We start from the raw sequence: 19,128 nt of genomic DNA, 5'->3' as shown, positions 1-19,128 counted from the left end.
ACCGAGGGACATGCACTGCTGGGGGAGAGACTGTGAGAGACTTGGCTGAGAGACGGTGGGCTGGGAGAGAGACTGAACGTTTTTCCTGAACTTGAATTGTAGCCTGGTGCTTCCCTAATAAACCCCATAATCTGTGAGTTCTGTGTGGCCACTGCAGCGAATTATCGAACCCAGGAGAGAGGTGGTGGGTGCTTTGGGAGGAACGGTTGGAGAAAGGGCTAGAGGGAGGCAGCACATCTGGCCTTGTAGGAATAGGCCTTGGGTTACTGCTGGTAATCCTGTCTTCCTCTTGTGGGATTAGAGGAGGTCAGAACACGTGGCCTCCAACTCCAAATCATAAAAAAGACCACGTTTGCTGGTCTGATAGAGCCTGGTGAGACCCCTGAGACTATGGCCCCTAGTTGTCCTTCAGGCCTGGAATTGAACTCACTCCTGTGGCTTCTAGTCAAACAATAGACAGGCATAGAGGGTGAACATTTATATCAAGTAGATATACTCCTTATAATGATCAATCCTGGGAGAACAGAAGGGCAGTATTTGCTCCGGGAGATGTCTCGGGGGAAGGAATGCCTAGGTAAGAAGGTAACTACAGGGAAGAAGTGGCAAGAGAGCTGTTACATTATGGGGATTGCTATCAATGTCATGAAACTAAATGTGTATGAACTGCTGTATGGAAAATGAATCTGCTCTGCAAACTTTCACGCAAATCACAATGAAAATTAAAATATATAAATATGGCTCTTCTAGCCATGGTCTTTGTGACTCTCATCAGATGACTGCATGGGACTATGCAAATGTAAGGTGCTTGTGGCCCATCATGGGAATTAGATAGCTTGCTAATCATGTAAATAAGGTACATGGTACTCTTGTGGGGGTGGGACCGTGCAAATAAGGTATATGGAACCCTAACATGAGGATTGGTCAGTTTTTCCATCTGCTAGTCTAGCTCTGGTGGTGTAGTGCCTAAGGCATTTGATGGCTAATCAGAAGGCTGGTGGTTCAAACCCACCAGCCACTCCTCAGAAAGAAGATTGGGCAATCTACTTCTGCAGAGATACCACCTTGGAAATCCAAGGAGGGGTAGCTATGAGTTGAAAATGACTTTACAGCAGTGAGTATGGGTTTTTGTTGTTGTTGTTGTTGTTTGGTTAGTACTAAAATGAGCCATCCTAGAGGTGGAAAGGGGGATCTCATTGCCATCAAGAGAGAAGAGCTGGGAGTGGAGAGGGTCCTTGGATCCGAGATCCCTTCACTGGACCTTCTTGGCAAAGAGGTGGCTACCGTAGAGGCAGCAGAACCAACAGAAGCAAGAGACTGGCACAAGACAGAGCAGTGGGCTTGCTGGCCCATGGAGCAAGAAAGCTGAATGCCTTTGGGCAGGAGGCTTGCTGGCAGAGTGGGGTACATCTACCAGCAGAGTTAGCAGAGCTCTGTAACACTTGTCTGGGCAGGGCAGAGGCCAGGCTGAGAGGCCAAGGGCCAAAGAAAGGCATGCCGGTAGCACAGCTAATAAGAAGCTATCCTGATTGAAGAACTACATCCTGAGTTGTTTCTGATCCTGAATTGTAACCTGTTACTGTGAGTTCTGTGTGGCCATTGCAATGAATTATCAAACCCAGCAGAGAAGTAGAGAGTGCCATGGGAGGAACAGATGGCTTCAGAATTGGTAAAAAAGGTTGGAGGGTGGGGGCATGTCTGACCTCCACCTCATAGGAAGCAGCCTTGGGCTGTTGATTGTTCTGGATCCTCCTTATCCCTTGCCAAGTTAGAGGAGTTTGGACTATGCCACCTCCACATCCTTTTTGCAATTGGCCAAGAATTGAACCCACGTCTCCTACACATTAGGCACTCAGAATTGATTAAATGAGTGAACCATATCTGTGATGAGACTCTGCAGAAATGAAAACCTTATTTAGAATCTGAGGGACTGGGATTGACTAATGGCAAAAACAATCACAGTTCTTTATCCTCTCTGAACCCACCCCCTTTGCAATATGACTCTGAGGCTCCTCCTATCCAAAAGTGGGACCTATTTCCCTACTCACTGATTCTGACTGTCCATATGACCTCTTTTGGCCAATAACGCATGATAGGGTGCCAATTCCGAGCCTAGGCCTTAAGAGGCCATGACAATAACTTGATGGGTGAGAATTGGCATAAAGGCAATTTCCAGGAGGCAGAGATCAATTCTATCCCCATGTTCCCACTTTCTCCATCTCTTCTAACACCAGTCTCCCACACAGCACCCTGTCTCTCTGCTCCTGGCCTCCTGGTGCTAGGTCAAGTTAACAGGACACCACCATTGTCCACTCAGATTCAGTGTGACCCCATGTGTGCACAGTAGAACTGCTCCATAGGGTTTTCAAGGCTGTGATTAGGAAGCAGATCACCACACCTGTCTTCTGAGATGCCTCTGGGTGGGTTCAAATCACCAACCCTTTTGCTAGTAGTTGAGGACTTAACCGTTTGCACCATGCAGGGTAAAAGGACACACATCAGGGTTATCATAAGGAGGAGATACGTGGGTGAGGTCTGGGAATGTTCCCTGTGCAGAGCCACAGTGTCTCAGAGAAGGCACGCCACCCTCCCTTCACTGATCAGGCAGCTCCCTGAGGCTCCATGATCTGGGCATTTATTGGCCAGTCCTGCATGATAGGCGAAATCATACCTCCTGACACCAGTTGATACCAGCCTCTCAAGTGAATCTTTTCTGGTCTGGCCAGCCCTCCTCATACCAGCACAAATCCTCAGAAGTCCCAGACCAATGCACCCCAGTTACTCCAAGGGTTATTTCTCTATAGCCAACAACAAAGGCCAACTTACTTAGGCTAAAACTAGGTGCTTTAACCCACAGAAGCTTGTGCATTTCAGCTTGCTGACTTGAAACCCAACCTTATGACTGCATGGGCTAGCCTGCTGGGGGATAATAGGTGGAGCAGGGTTGAGTGGTCTCAATCAAAGTCCTCTTGACTCAGCCAGATCCCAGACGTCCCTCTAAATGACTGCAGATGCATGAACAAATCCAGCTGAGACAAGACAGACCACCCAGCTGAGCCTAGACTGAATCTCCAATGCACAGAAGATAAATTAAGTAAATGGCTGTTTGGGGTGTTTTGTTGTACAGCTATAGCTAACTGATGCAGGAACAAAGGCCACGATTCTGATACTGGGAAGTGAACCAGTGGTAGAGGGTCTAGAGAACACGAGGAGGAAGTGGGTCATCAGCTCTTCTTTCCGAGGCTCACCTGTGTGCCCAGTGAGCATGTGGGTCACCTGGTGCTCTTTCATGTCCCAAACAGCCACGGTGCCATCCTGCGTGCCAACCACCAGCAGCAGCTCTTCCAGGCTCCATGCCATCGCAGTGATGCCTGCAGCCACACAGACAACAGTGATGTTTTATCTATGAGCACCTACTTCATAGATAAGGAGACAGAGGGATGGACAGTGCCTCACAGCTAGGAAGGGGCAAAAGCAGGGTTTTGAAGCCAGGGCAGTCAGATACCAGAGTCAGATGCTCAGTTGTGAGGTTAGGTAGTATTTCAGATTCACTTATGTCTCCCTGTACCTGTTTGGAAATAGAGGGTTTCTTTTGTTATGTTAATGAGGTTGTACCAGAATAGGGTGGGTCCTCACCCTAATCACTTCTGAGTTGTTGTTGTTATGTGCCATCGAGTCAAACCTGACTCATAGCAACCCCTCCTTGGGTTTCCGAGGCAGTATCACTACAGAAGTAGGATTGCCCAACCTTCCAATCACTTCTGAGTGGTGTCTTATAAACAGAGCAGAAAAGACATAGAAACATGTACAGGGGGGAAGACACATGCCAAGGACCCAAGGAATGCCAGGAGGAGAAAAGGAAGGGAGAAAGGGAAGAATGGGTAGATGGAAAGAGAGGTGAGGGGATGGATGGATGAATAGAGGTATGGAAGGAAGGAAGGATGCATGACTGATGGAAGGACGGATGACTGATGGAAGGACAGATGAAAGGACAAATGGAAGGAAAAGTGGATGGATGGGTGGAGAAAGGGAGGGATAGATGGATGGGTGAATGGCCAGTAAGTGGGTAGGTGGCTGATGGAAGGGTGATGACAGAAGGATGGATGTAAAGATGGTTGGAAGGATGGATGGATGGGTGGGTGGGTTGGGAGGTGGGTGGGTGAGTGGATGGATAGGTGCATAGATGAATGGAAGGAAGGGTGGATGGATAGATGGGTGAGCAGATAGATAGAAGGATGGATGGAAGACAAACAGATGGAGAGAACTAAATAAACACTCTTCTCCCCCTGACAATCCAATGTTCTGGGGGAGTCTACGATTCCATCTGTTTCTCAGCAGCTGGTCAGGAATCAGTCTCTGGCTTCCAGAGCACATGAACATAAATCTGTCAATTGCAGCAACTCTCTGTAAGATGGGAGCTTGGTGTCTCTGAGATGCAGCTGGCATCCCCACAGCCCAGGCTCATTAGCAGTATTTACACTGGTAATCTATAGTCCCTGGGGAGTCAGAGAGAGCCTAGTCAGCGTGAGACAACAAGGGCTCACTCTGATGACACCCTTGGGGCTGCTGACTGGCAGAAGGGACCCCAGAGAGTAGCCCAAAACACCTGCCCTGAGTGCCCCAGGCAAGCTGGGGCCTGGAGGCATATTTACGATGCTGGGGAGACTCACCTTTGTGGCAGCCAGTGAGGGTGGCCAGGAGGGGCCCGCCAGGGGGCTGGAGGAACCCTATGAGGGGCACCAGCACTGGGTGAGGACACGCCCGGAACCAGCTCTGTGCCTGTTGGCACAGCTGCCCCACCAGTGTCGGGTGTGAGGTGGCAAAGAAATGGAGTCTGGCCAGGAGTTCCGTGTAGAGGACACTTCTCTCTAGAACAAAGGGGTGCATGTTAAGGGGGGACACTGTTGGTCAGATAGAGGCACGCTTCAAGGGCTGCGGAAGAGAAGATGTAGAACCTCAGCTATAGCCCCTGTGTTCCTTCCAGCCTTGTTCTCTGCCCTCCAACCACACTCCCTCTCAAGTGCGCCAGGCTGTTTGTAAGGGGATTTAGGGAGGGATGCAACACTTATGGAAGCAGCAGTCAGGACATCAGATGACGGACGTATAGCACTGGGCAAATCGACTGCAAAGGACCTCTTTCAATTGCTGAAGAGTAAAGATGTTTCCTTGAGGATTAAGGTGCACCTGACACAAACCATGGTATTTTCAATCGCCTCATATGCATGTGAGAGCTGGACAATGAATAAGGAAGGAAGACTGAAGAAGAGTTGATGCTTTTGAGCTGTAGTGTTGGTGAAGAATGCTGAAAGTACCATGGACTGCTAAAAGACCTAATAAATCTGTCCCAGAGGAAGTGTAGCCAGAATGCTCCTTGGGAGCAAGAATGGCCAGACTTGGTCTCACCTACTTTGGTCATGTTGTCAGAAGGGACCATTCCCTGGAGAAGGATATCATGCTTGGTAAGGTGGAGGGTCGACGAAAGAGGGGAAGGCCCTCAATGAGGTGGATTGACATGGTGGTGGTGTCAATGGGCTCAAGTGTAGCAGGAATCGTGGAGCTGGTTCAGGACTGGGTGGTGTTTCGTTCTGCTGTGCATAGGGTCACTATGAGTCAGAGACAACTTGATGGCACTTAACAACAAGCAACACTTAGGTCGTTGTCCTGATCTTGTGTAAGGGAAGTTTCCCTGCAGTGTGGCCTGCATCACTTTTTATCTTCCAAGAGATACAAGGAGAGAGAAGCAAGCAGACAAGGCAGGGCCTGACTGACCAGAAAAGAGGAGCTGGGAGCAGAGTGCAGCCTTTGGACCAGGGTCCCAGGTTGAGAAATTCCTAGGCCAGGGAAAGATTGAAGCCGAGACACATGGGGATCTCCAAGGAACACTGGGCCCACAGATGTTGAGAGGAGACAAGGACATCCCCCAGAGCCGACAGAGAGAAAATCTTCCCCTAGAGCTGGCACCCTGAATTTGGACTTCCAGTCTCCTGAACTGTGAGAGCATAAATGTGTTTGTTAAAGCCACCTGCTTGTGGTATTCCTAGTAGCAGCACTTAATGGTGAAGAATGATGGTTTCCCTGGCACTTGTCAGTTACAGAGGGTATCGGTTTCTGGTAGCTGTTGTACCAAAACAACTTAGGTGGCTGGAAACAAACCGAAAAACCTCTGTTCTTTCACAGTTCTTGTGGCCAGAAATCTGAAAGCAAAGTGTCAGTAGAGCTGTGTGCCTTCCAAAGATGCAAGAGGAGACTCAGTTTCCTTCCTTCCCATCTTCTAGTGGTGTCAGGCATTCCTGGGCTTTGCCCACATGACTTCCATCTCTGCCTCTGTTGTCACACGACCTTCTCTTCTGTGTGTCTCTGTGTCTTGTCTTCCGTCCGTCTCAACTTTCCCTCTGCCTCTCTCATAAGGATACATGTGATTGCAGTTAGGGCCCTCACGGATAATCCAGGATAAGCTCCTCCTCTCGAGATTCTAAATTTAATCACACCATTTGCCGTTAAAGGAAATGTTGGCAGGTTGTGGGCATTGTTGTCAGTCGCCTTGGAGTTGGCTCTGACAGCGACCTTACGTAAAACAGAATGAAAGGTTGGCCAGTCCTGTGTCATCCTCGCAATCAGAAGCACATCTGAGCCCATCCCTGCAGCTACTGTACCACTTCATCCCACTTAGGGTCACCCTCACCTCACTGGCCCTCTCCTTAACCAAACACAGCATCCTCCTCCAGTGACTGGTCCCTCTTGATGACGTGTAGGAAATGTTCTGTTGTGATCCGTAAGGTTTTCATTGGGTGGCTTTTGGAATTTGATTGCCAGGCCTTTCTTCCTAATCTGTCTTAGTCTGGAAGCTTTGCTGAACCCTGTCCACCATGGGTGACTCTTTGGTATTTGAAATTGTCTTAATTATCTAGTGCTGCTATAACAGAGGGAGCTCTGGTAGCGTAGTGCCTAAGGCACTTGACTGCTAACCAGAAGGCTGGCGTTTCAAACCCACCAGCCACTCCTCGGAAGGAAGATGGGGCAATCTACTTCTGTAGTGATACCACCTCGGAAACCCAAGGAGGGGTCGCTGTGAGTCGAGTCCGACTCGAGTGCACAACAACAGCTGTAACAGAAACCCCACAAGTGGATGGCTTTAACAAACAGAAATTTGTTTTCTCACAGTTAGGGGGCTGGACGTCCCAATGCAGGGTGTTGGCTCTAACGGAAGGCTTTCTCTCTCTGCCGGCTCTGAAGGAAGGTCCTTGTCTTTCTGACCTTCTGCTCTTGAGTGATGTGCATGTGGCTTGGCATCTCTCCTCCTCCATCTCTACTTCCTCACTTGCTTTTTAAATCTCTTCTGTCTCATTAACATAACAAAGAAAATCATTCCCAAATGAGATTATAATCACAGCATGTTGTTGTTGTTGTTATGTGCTGTCAAGTCAGACCCAAGTTGACCCAACTCACAGCGACCCCTCCTCGGGTTTCCAAGGCGGTATCACTACGGAAGTAGATTGCCCCATCTTCTTTCCGAGGAGTGGCTGGTGGGTTTGAACGGCCAGCCTTCTGGTTAGCAGTCAAGTGCCTTAGACACTATGCTACTAGAGCTCCCTTATCACAACACAGGAGTTAGGATTTACAACACATGTTTGTGAGGAACATAAATCAATTTCATAACACCGTGGCATAGCTCCCAGCATCACAGCAACACCAATCCACCACCAGATGACAGACAGACAGGTGGTGGTGCAAGGCTTAGAAAGTGAATATATCTTTGGAAGGCCATTTCTTCTACTCACCACAGAGATGAATCATGATTATATCCCAAGTTTATAAAGTGGTATCACTACAGAAGTAGATTGCCCCATCTTCCTTCCGAGGAGTGGCTGGTGGGTTTGAAACGCCAGCCTTCTGGTTAGCAGTCAAGTGCCTTAGGCACTACGCTACCAGAGCTCCCTCTGTTATAGCAGCACTAGATAATTAAGGCACAGAGAGGTTAAGGACAGTTAAACACAGACAGTGAGAGGCAGGAAGCCGACCCCCAAAATTTGATTCTAAACCCTGAGGAAGATGAACTGCTGAAACAGACTGTTCATTCTGTTCGCATTTCCTTAACTGTGGAGGCTGGCTTGGTTTTCTGGTGAGTGAAAGAAGGTAGGACCAGGGGCAAAGACCCTAGACATAAAATTTAAGGTGGCCCCAACAGACTCAATCATCAAAATAAACACCATTTTAATGTATATGTATGTATGTGTGTGTGTATATATATATATATATATATATATATATATATATATTCAAATGAAAATTAGTGCAAAAAAAAAAATCATAGTGACTAAAATATTAACCAGAATCAGTAATGGTGCCTAATTGGAGCCTAATTGGAGAAAAATTGAGAATGATTATGTCTTCATTTAAAATGTTCATGTTTTAGTTGTCTGTCTGTTTATTTAAGATCCCTGGGTCATGCAGTTTGCATTGGACTAATTACCTAAAGGTTAGTGGTCCCAACCCACTCAGTGGTCCTATGGAAGAAAAGCCCGGTGATCTTCTGTTAAGATTACAGCCAGTAAAAGCCCTACGGAGCCGTTCTACTCTGTAACACGTGGGGTCACCACAAGCCAGAGACTGACTCGACAGCCCCCTCCCTCACTGCCGTGGAGTCGATTGCGACTCGTAGCGACCCCTCCTTGGGTTTCTGAGGCGGTATCACTACGGAAGTAGATTGCCCAACCTTCCTTCCGAGGAGTGGCTGGTGGGTTTGAACCGCCAGCCTTCTGGTTAGCAGTCAGATGCCTTAGGCACCACACCACCAGCAGTGAGGTTTTATTCATTTGATTGTTTTGTTTGTTTATTTCAGAGTGCTCTGCAATGTTCTGAGAGTGAATGGTGGCCCAGAGCGCCCTCTGGTGGTGATATCCTGTCCTACGCCTCCTCCCGTTATTGTGAGTGAGAGGACACAGGTAAATCAACCGGCTCTGTTAAGAAGAACAGGCAGTGATTTGGGCTTTTAAATCTTCCCACGACTGAGGAGTTGTACCCAAGGTTATTTTGGGGGGAAATCTTTCTCTCTGGCGTTTGTGATCCCTGGTGAGCACTTCCTACATGACAGTTTTTCTAGTTGTCTTCAAACCCTGACCATTCCATCTCTGTTCCCATCTCCCCCTCTTGGTCACCCAGGCCTAGGGCAGAAGTAGCTTGTCCCAGACCATTCATGTGGCAATAGCAGGGTCCTTACCACAGGCTGGGTGCTGCATAAAACTGATTTATACAACCGTCCCCAAAACCCCAAGTGGACAGGCCTATCTGTGTCCCCAATTTTACAGCTGGGAAAACTGAGAATGGGGGTGTTTAAAGGACTTGCAAGGCCACACTACTGGTAAGTAGCAGAGATAGGATTTGAAGGGAGACATGGAACTTGAAACCCATGCTCTGGGCGAGGACTCAGGCGAGTAGATAGCAGGGGTAGAAATTTGGACTGAATGCCACCCCTAGCCCCCCAGAGCTTAGAGTATGGTGGGGCAGACAGGTGATACAAAAAGAAACCAATAGAAATAACAATAAAGGACTAAGATGGATGGAAGCACAGGTCAATAGCAGAAAACGCAGGGGGGGGGGCAGGTGCCTGCTTCAGTGAAGGCTGGGCAAGGCTTCTCCCAGGAAGTCCAAGGCCACAAGAAGGGCCAGGGGAGGCCAGACTTGACCCCAGGGCCCTGTGAAAGTGAGTGCTATAGCCTAGCCTGGGTGCATGAGCTTGAAAGTTTCCCTCTCCAAAAGTCTGGGACAGCAGGAGCAAAACAAGTCTCTCTCAGGGGGGTGGGTCAAGCAGGGCCCTCTAGGTTGCAGTGGCAGATGGGTCTTCACCCAAAGAGAAATGGGAGACTATCTAGAAGATTTAGCAGTGAGCTATTCAGTGATATTTGGGCTTTGGAAAGATTCCTCTGGCTGCCGAGTGGAAAATGACCTAGGAGGTGAGAAGGTGAACAGAGCCCAGAGGAGGCTTCTGCAATGGTCCAGGCTGGTCACCATGGAGACAGAGAGATGTAAAAGAGTTTAAGAAGCCCTTCCTAGAGCCAAGATTAGAAGCTGGCATTTGGAATTGCAGGCCATTGCTACTTCTCACCTGTGAAGAGGCACTTTAGACAAAGGGACTTAAGCATATGTTATGGACTGAATTATGTCCTCCAAAATAGGTACTGGAGTCCTGACTCCTGTAAGCACAATCCACTCTGGAAATAGGGTTTTCTTTGTTATGTTAATGAGGCTTGCTCATGTAAGATGGGTCCTAAATCTCATCACTTCTGAGTGATGTACAGAGCAGCCTAGACAGAGACAAGGTGAGCACAGATGATGGAAAGATGGACGCCACCTGGAGATGGCCAAGGAATCAAGGAATGTCAAGAGAAGCGGAGGCAAGGATTTGTGCCCAGAGCGGACAGAGAAAGAGCTTTCCTTTAGAGCTAGATCCCTGGATTTGGACTTTTAGCTTCGTGAACTGTGAGAAAATAAATGTTTGTTAAAGTCACCCCCTTGTGTTACTTCTGTTACAGTAGCACTAAGAAGCAAAGACAGCATCTTTATGAAAACTCTCCCACCAAAACCAGATGGGGATTGTATGATAAAAATAGCCCTGGGCAGAACAGCAACTGATGACTCTGAGAAATGCTTCCAAGTGTAGGTCAGGCACTGCCAACTCCAGCCCCCAGGCCAAATTCACCCACGCTGCCACCTGAGAGCTAAGCATGGACAGCTGTCATTAGGTGCCGTTGATTCAGCTCCGACTCATAGTGACCCCGTGTCCAACAGAACGAAACACTGTCCAGTCCCATGCCAGCCTCATGGTCCTCGCTATGCTTCAGCCCATCATTGCAGCCACTGTGTCGGTTCATCTCATTGAGGGCCTTCCCCTTCTTCACTGAGCCTCTACTTTATGAAGCATGACATCCTTCTCCAGGGAGTGGTCCCTTCTGACATGATCAAAGGAGCTGAGATGATGTCTCGCCATTCTTGCTCCCAAGGAGCATTCCGGTTGCACTTCCTCCAGGACAGATCTGTTCATTCTTCTAGCAGCCCATGGTATCTTCAATTTACAGATGAATATTTGCAATTGATTGGATGATAGAAAAACCACCTTTGAACCCCAATTAAGCAAAAAAGAAAGAAAAGAATTCCCAATTGCTCACTAGCAGAATGATTGTTATTATATTACTAAGATCTATCTATGTTACTGTTCTGGTTCCCTAGTGCTACTCTGACAGGAATATACCACCAATGGGAGGCATTAACAAATAGGAGCTCATTCTCTTATAGTTTGGAGGCTTTAAGTCTGAGTTCAAAGTGCCAGGCTCTAGGGGCTGAGTGAAAGCCCCTCAACCTTGGGCCTCAGCTCTGCCTCCTGCTCCTGGCCCACTGAAGCTGGGAGCTTTTCTTCACTCAGACAGCTGCTGGCTGCTGAGGCTGCCAAGCCCAAGGTTGACAAGTGAAAAGGCACAGTCCTGATGTTACCAAACCACATGGCAGGCCATTGATTCAAGTCCATTGAAAATCCCAAGATCGGCAGAGCATGGCAGGCTGCTGAACAACAACTCGGCTACATACAGGGTCCAAGCGTGCCATAAGCTACAGACCGTTCCCCAAGCCACTGCTTATATACAGGAAGCAGACCACATCCCTAAAGCAGCTACTCAGCTGCCTGTGGTAGATCCCACCATGGAGCTGATTGCCAGTTTCATCATGGGGAATAACTACCACCAGCTGCCCAGCCACTCAACCAGGCCATCCAAGCTGACACACAACCTTAACTACCACAGGTGTTATTGTTAGCTGCTGTCAAGTGGACTCCCTCATGGGGACCCCATGTACATCAGACCATTGTGATCTACAGGGTTTTCACTGATTGATTTTTGGAAGCTGATCACCAGGCCTTTCTTCCTGGCCCCTCTTAGTCTGGAAGCTCCGCTGAAACCTGCTCAGCGTCCCAGCAACGTGCCAGCCTCCGCTGATGGACAGGTGGAGGTTGTGCCCGTGCTGCATCAGCCAGGAATCAAACCCGGGGCTCCCGCACGGAGGGCGGGAATTCTACCACTAAGGCCCCTCTGCTCTCTCTGCTCATTAGCAGACCTGGGTTATAAAGAAGCTGTCCTCGGCAGTTATTACTATATTTCAAATTTTGTTGATAAAAAATGTATTGTTATGTACCTTTCACCAAAAAATTTAAAAAAAAAAAATAAAACAGCTGCCAGTGAGCTGATTCTGACTCCCAACAGCCCTGTGAGTGTCAGAGTAGAGCTGTGGGTTTGCACTGGCTGAGTTTTGGGAAGTAGATTGCCAGGCCTTTCTTGCAAGGCACTTCTGGATAGACGTCCAACCTTTTAGTAAGTAGCTCAATGAAGGGCATTCACCTCTTATACCATCCAGGGGCTCCATTGTTATATATATCAAACCAAAACGACCCCGCTGTCATCGAGTCAGTTCTGACTCACAGCAACCCTACAGGGCAGAATAGGACGGGCCCATGGGGTTTCCAAGGGTGTAATCTTTAAGGGAGAAGACTGTCACCTCTTTCTCCTGCAGAGTGGCTGGAGGGTTCAAACTATTGACTCTTCTGTTAGCAGCTGAGCGATTAAGCACTGTGTCACCAGGGCTCCTGTTGTTATATATCCAAAATCAAACCAAACTCACTGCTGTCAAGTCAGATGTGACTCATAATGACCCCTTCTTGGTTTTCCAAGGTGGCATCTCTATGGAAGTAGATTGCCCAACATTCCTTCCGAGGACTGGCTGGTGGGTTTGAACCTCCAGCCTTCTGGTTAACAGTCAAATCAAATGCCTTAGGCACTACACCACCAGAACTCCTATTGTTATATATTAAGTACCTGCATAGTATTGATTTTGCTCTAAAACATTTCCGGCTGGTGCTTTACTGGAAAAGGGGACTGAGCCTAGAGCAAGAAGCAGGCACCGTGATGGAGTTTTCTCGCCAAAGCGTGTCCCGGTGCAAGGGAAACCTCCCAGGCCAGGAGAAGAACACCCACAGATTCAGACAGGAAGGGGCATGAGTTAGTGGAAACCCAGCTGCACCCAGCGAGCAGAGCGGGCTTCTAAAGCTCCAGAGCCGCCCTCCTGGAGCAGCAGCCCCACTCACCCGGCCCTCGGAGCTCCATGGCAGGGCGGGCGAGCTGCAGCGCCTCACGGACCAGGCCGACTTCGGGGGAGTCCACATGCGGGGCACACAGGTCAAAGTCATCCAGGAGGGCCTCGAGGCCCCGGGACATGGCCTGGCAGGAGATCCAGCTCATGCTGCCTGTGCGATGAGGAGGAGGAGAAGGAGGAGAGAGAGGAGCTGGGTGGACCTGCTGCCCTGGCCACACTGGGCTCGCACGCCCTGCAAGCTGGGTGTAGGGGTCACCTCCTGATTCTGCCGGGAGGCTCTCAGCCTTGGCGCTGCTGATATTCACAGCTGGGTCATTCCCTGGGGTGAGGCCATGCTGTGCACTGCAGGGTGTTGAGAAGAATTCCCGGCCTCTACGCACTGGATGCCAGGAGCACTCCCCCATCCCCCGTTTTGAAAACCAAAAATGTCTCCAGACATTGCCAAGTGTCTCCTGGGGCAAATTACACCTGATGGAAATCTGCTGAGGTAGATAAATAGAAGATAGATGATAAATGATTGATAGATAGGGATAGATAGGTAGATAGCTCAACCAATGATAGATGATAAGAGGGGACAGATGATAGTAATAGATAGGCGATAGGTAGACATGAGAGATGATAGATAGACAGACAGATGAGAGATGATAGACAGATAGCTAGATGATACAGATAGGTAGGGAGGTAGGTAGAAAGGAAGGATAAAATAGGATAGACAGAGTCTCTTATGCTAAGACAGAGTTTCTCTACCTCGGCACTACTAACATTTGGTTCTGAAACCTTCTCGGCGTGGGACCATCCTCTGCATAGTAGGATATTAAGCAATATCTGTAGTCTCCACCTCCTTGATGCCAGTAGTACCCTCTCCCCCTGTTGTGACAACCAAAAATGTCTCCAGACATCCATCACCAGTGTCCCCTGAGGACCAGGACTGCCCCAGTGAGAATTGCTGCCATAAGAGGAGCCAGGGATCTCTCTTTTCCCTCCCCCACCACCTAAGGCTCCTTGAGCAGAGTGAGGCGGTGGGTCCTGGAAGGTCTTACCCAGCACGTCCTGCTTCAGTTCCTCGATGCGGCCTGAATGGAGCAGGTGGAAGGGTAGCTCCTTCAGCTTCCGTAAGTTTGCGACAGTGTCTGAGAACCAGAGGGGCTGAGGGGCCACCTGGGGTGGGAGAGAAGGGGCTGGCGACCAGGTGCTAGGACACACGCTGTCCACTCACTCTGCAAGCAGGCCGGGCACCAAGGGGTGGGGACACAGTGCCACACAGTGACACCTCTACCTCCCCTCGATGTCAGGCTGGGATAGGGGGCGAGGCTTGGGGCCAGTGGAACTGGAGTGAAGGCAGCACTGTCTGGTGAATAGAAAAGGTTTCCTGAGTAGGGGCATTGCCTGAAGCAGGGACATTGGAGCTGGGTCTCAGAGGGTAGGTAGGAGTCTCTCTGGTGGTAAGTTTAGAAAACAGTGGCAGTCCAGAGCAAAGCAACAGCACAGCCAGGCCCTGGAAGGGCAAGACAGCAGGAACCCCATTTTGGGAAGGCTGAATTATAAGGCAGAGTAGAGGGTCATGGTGGGGAAATCAGACTAGGGACGCTGTGGTTAGCAGATCGTGAAAGTCACTAGAGACGTTGAACTCAATATGGAGGGCACTAGGGAGCTATGAGAGGTGTAAGCGAAGCAGCAGCATGATCAGGTTTCCACGTCATACGTATCCTTTGGGAGAATGGCCTGGAGCAGGAGGGAAGTCCTGAGGCTGGGAGATCAGGTAGAGAGTCAACCACGTCCCAGGGGGAGAGGATAAAGCTGAGGGTGCAGGGACTCTGGACACCTGGAAGGGAGGCTAGGTGGTTTGTGGGTTATCGGAAAAGAGGAAGGGAAGCCCCAGAAAGAATCAAACCTTGCCTTGCCTTCAGCCTCTCAGTCTAGTGGGGGAAACAAAGAAGAGAAGAAAAACTACAAGAAAAGACTTAGGAATCTTTAAACCATAAACTGAAACTATTCCTTAAGGTCATGTTTAAACCAAATAATAGTTTATCTGAGTTAATGAAGTATGTCTGCCTCGAGCAATGTGCTCTTTTAAAGAACAATCTATATAGGATCAAATTGACAACAGCAACTGGAAAGGTTAGATGAGAAGCTTAGCAGGCAGGGCGTTGATGTTCATGGCGGTGGACTGATTTGGAAAAGGAAAGCAAGACCAGTTACACAACTTGAACAATGTAATCAATGTCACTGGACTGTGCATGTAGAAGTTGTTGAATCAGCATATCTTTTGTGGTGTATATTTTCACCCAATAACAATAATAGAAAAAGACTTAAGCGTTTTTACTTAGAGAACATTGAGTTTATGTTAAAGATTGTAGAATGATCGGGGAAAGGATAAGGAGAATGGTTGTACACAATGTGAAGAATTTGTGAAGAATGAAGGAAATCCTGGAGGTCTTCCTAAAGGAAGAAGTATTTGAGCTGAGCCTTGAGTGTCTGAGAGGGAAAAAGGAGGTAGCCATCCAGTCCTAGGGCTCCCGGGTGCATGAAAAGGGGGTATATAGAATGGTGAGGGGGTTGGGGAGGAGGGGAAGAGTATAGGGTCTTGACTCATGATGGGGAGGGTAGAGGTCTTCCTGAATGGGGAATTGCAGGTGATTTTTATTTCATTCTTCAATCTCTGTGTGTTCTGCAATAATTACATACCAGGAGGCCCTGGGTGGTGCAAATGGTTAAGCACTCAGCTCTAACCAGAGGAAGACAACAAGTAAGGGGGGGAGTCTGTTTGGTGTCACAAGGAATCAGCGCTTAGCTAATTAAAACTCCGAGACACCAGGGGTTTAGGGTCATTGTAATATGTTCCTGGAGTCCCTGGGTGGTGCGATCAGTTAACACACTTGGCCGCTAAACTGAAAAGTTGGCAGTTAAGTCCACCCACAGGCACCTTGGAGGAAGGACCCGGTGATCCACTTCTCAAAAATCAGCCACTGAAAGCCCCACAGGGTGCAGTTCTGCTCTGACACACATGGCGTCACCATGACTTGAATGACTTCGTGGCAACTGGTTCCAAATACTGTGATTTGTGATTCCATCTGGAAAGCTGAAGGAGGGCTGGACCCTCCTCACCTCTACTTGTCATCCTCCAAGTTATGTTAAGGGGCTCCAGGGGGTCATGGCGGAGCTGAGGAGCCATCTCATCCTCACAGAAGGGGAGGTTAGAGGCTGGCTACAATGAGTGACCTTGGCTTTTGCCAACACAGAGAGCTGGGTGGGAGTGCGAGGCTGGGGCTGTGTGAGGGAGTCCAGGTCCCAGCCCCTCACCTTGCGGTCCAGGTTCAGTGGCTTCCCCAGGAGAGGCAGGGTGATGAGCTTCTTGGTGCCCTGGCTCCAGGCCCCCGAGAAGAAGTCGGCCAGGATGCCATGCCGTTTGAGTCTCTCGGACCCAGACAGGTAGCGCTCGCGGACCACTTCAGCCAGCTGTCTGTGGAGAAGGGACATGGACACATGGACCTGGGGGCGCCTGATGATTCAGAGGTGGCCAGTGGGCTTCTTGGAGGCACTTCCCAAACACCACTGCACTCTGAGGTGCCTTTGGGAGGCTAACAGCATCTGCACTACTTGCTTTGTTTATTAATTATGTGTGTGTGTGTATGAATAACATTTGCCAATTCACCTTTTTCCAGGTACATGATTTAGTGACATCAATGACATTAATTATGCTGTTGCAACCATTACCCATAAAAGTTACCAAATTTTTCGTCACCATAAATAGAAGCTCATTGCTTAGGAAAGACTCCCCCTTCCCCGCCCTCCTTCAGCCCCTGGTAATCACTAATACACTTTGGTCTCTATGGGTTCACCTATTCTGATTTCATATAAGTGAGATCATACGATATTTGTCCTTTCATGACTGACTTATTTCACTGAGAATAATGTTTTCAAGGTTCATCCAGGATGCAGCACGGATCAGGACTTCATTCCTCTTAATGGCTGAGTAGTATTCCATTGTATGTATATGCCACAATCTGTTTATCCCTTCATCTGTTGATGGACATTTTGGTTGTTTCCACCTTGTGGCTGCTGTGAATAGTGCCACAGTGAACAGGGGCATGCACCGCTTGTTACTTAACATTATCTTTAAATCAGCCAGCCTTCTCTCTCTTTTTCTCTTCTTCTTAAATTTACTTTAAAAAGGAACTTTTGGGCTCCTCTGTAAGTTAACATATGACCTAGCAATTCCACTCCTAGGTGTATACCCAAGAGAATTGAAAACAAGTGTTCAAACAAAAAGTTGTACACCAATGTCCATAGCAGTATTATTCACAAACCCAAAAGTTGGAACAACCCAAGCATCCATCAATGGATGGATGGATAAACACAATGTGGTTCGTTCTTACAATGGAATATTACTCAGCCATAAAGAGAAATGAAATCCTGATACATGCTACAATGTGGATAAACTCTGATCTATTTTGTTAAGTGAAAGAAGCCAGGCTCAAAAGACCACATTTCATATGATTCCACTCATATGAAATATCTAGAATAGACAAATCTAGAGACAGAAAATAGATTAGTGGTTGCCTAGGGCTTGGAGGAGGAAGAAATAGGGACTGTGATAGTTAAGGTTGTGTGTCAACTTGGCTGGGCCATGATTTTGAGTGGCATGGCAGCTGGATGTAGTTTTTCCCCATAATGAGACTGGATGTGGTATAATCAACTCCATGGAGGAATCTGCTGTAAGACCTTAATCAGTGGAAGGGGAGTTGCCCTCAGGGTGTGTCTTGCTTTCAGTATATATGGAGAAACTTTGGGAAAGGTCTCTAGATTTTCGGCACATTTGGATCCTGTATTTGGCTGAGTCGTCATCTCTAATTCCTGGACTTGAACCAGTGGACTGCTGTGTTGCCTGCTGATCTTTGGATTATCCCATTTTATGTGACAATCTTGGGTTTGTCAGCCTCAGCAGCCAGTAGCTGCATGAGTTAGGAGAAGTCTCTAGCTCCCATGGGCCTAGAACAAGAGGCAGAGCTGAAGCCCAAAGTCAAGGGGCCTTCACCCAGCCCCTAGAACCAGCACTCTGAATTTGACTTCTAGCCTCCTAAACTGTAAAGGAATAAATCCCTGTTTGTTAAAGCCATCCACTTGTGGTATTTCTGTTATAGCAGCACTAGAGAACTAAGACAGGGAGTGACTGCTAATGGGAATGGGCTTCCTTTGGGTTGCTGGAGATGTTCTGGAACTAGATAGAGTTGGTTGCTAGAGCACTTTGTGAATGGACTAAATGCCACTGAATTGCATACTTTAAATGATTAATTATATGTTTGTGAATTTCATCTCAATTTTTGAAAAAAAGTTACCTGTGATAGAGTTGGTGATGTGGAGACCTTGAAATGCCTTACTAAGTCCTATGGACTAGATTCTTGGGGAAAGAGGAGCCCCAGTGGGGGGGTCTAGAACAAGAAGGACCCCAGTCAATGGGCCCTCAACCTTGACCACCCTGAATCCAGTTGCTGCACAGCACTGGGTCTACCTGTAGGTAAGGGCCAAGAGCATGGAGCCGTCCATGGGCCGCCGGGCCAAGCAGGTGCCCAGGTCTCGCCGGAGCCTCACCCACAGCAGTGGTGGGAAACGGAGCAGCTCCTTGCTGGGTGGCGTCCAGTCCCGGTACACAGCCTGCAGGACTTCATCATCCAAGGACAGGACGTCCTTCAGCTCCGCCTCTGAGAGCCCGTGCCTGTGGGGGGTGGACAGCACGTCTGAACACCCAGAGTCATGTGTCCTCTACACATGGAGGATGCAGAAGTGGAGGGAGGGAGAGACATGGCAAGCCTCTATTCTGAATCCTTAAGTAAACTTATGGTGCTTTGAAAAGGAAACTTTGGAATATCCCTGGGTGGTGCAAATTGTTGGCTTTTAGCCACTAATCAAAAGGTTGGTGATTGAAAACCACCCAACACCAACATGGACAAAAGGCCTGGTGCTGCTTCCATAAAAACTACAGTCAAGAGATCCTGGATAGAG

At 48.5% G+C, this 19,128-nt stretch overlaps 1 protein-coding gene across 1 annotated transcript in view; it reads right to left on the bottom strand.

The window, feature by feature from the left end:
* NWD1 (NACHT and WD repeat domain containing 1) overlaps positions 1-19,128 on the bottom strand; it is a 117,203-nt gene that overhangs the window by 54,883 nt on the left and 43,192 nt on the right. Inside the window, 6 exon segments of the mRNA XM_007945452.1 lie at positions 3,246-3,368; positions 4,668-4,865; positions 13,121-13,279; positions 14,169-14,286; positions 16,429-16,588; positions 18,638-18,841. Of these exon segments, the coding sequence (XP_007943643.1) occupies positions 3,246-3,368; positions 4,668-4,865; positions 13,121-13,279; positions 14,169-14,286; positions 16,429-16,588; positions 18,638-18,841 (962 nt within the window).

The sequence above is a fragment of the Orycteropus afer genome, unplaced genomic scaffold (assembly GCF_000298275.1).
Source record: "Orycteropus afer afer isolate SDZICR_OR568_19922 unplaced genomic scaffold, OryAfe1.0 scaffold00136, whole genome shotgun sequence".
NCBI classification, from domain to species: domain Eukaryota; kingdom Metazoa; phylum Chordata; class Mammalia; order Tubulidentata; family Orycteropodidae; genus Orycteropus; species Orycteropus afer.
Note: the sequence above shows the minus strand (reverse complement) of the source record. Positions and strands in the feature narration are given on the sequence as shown.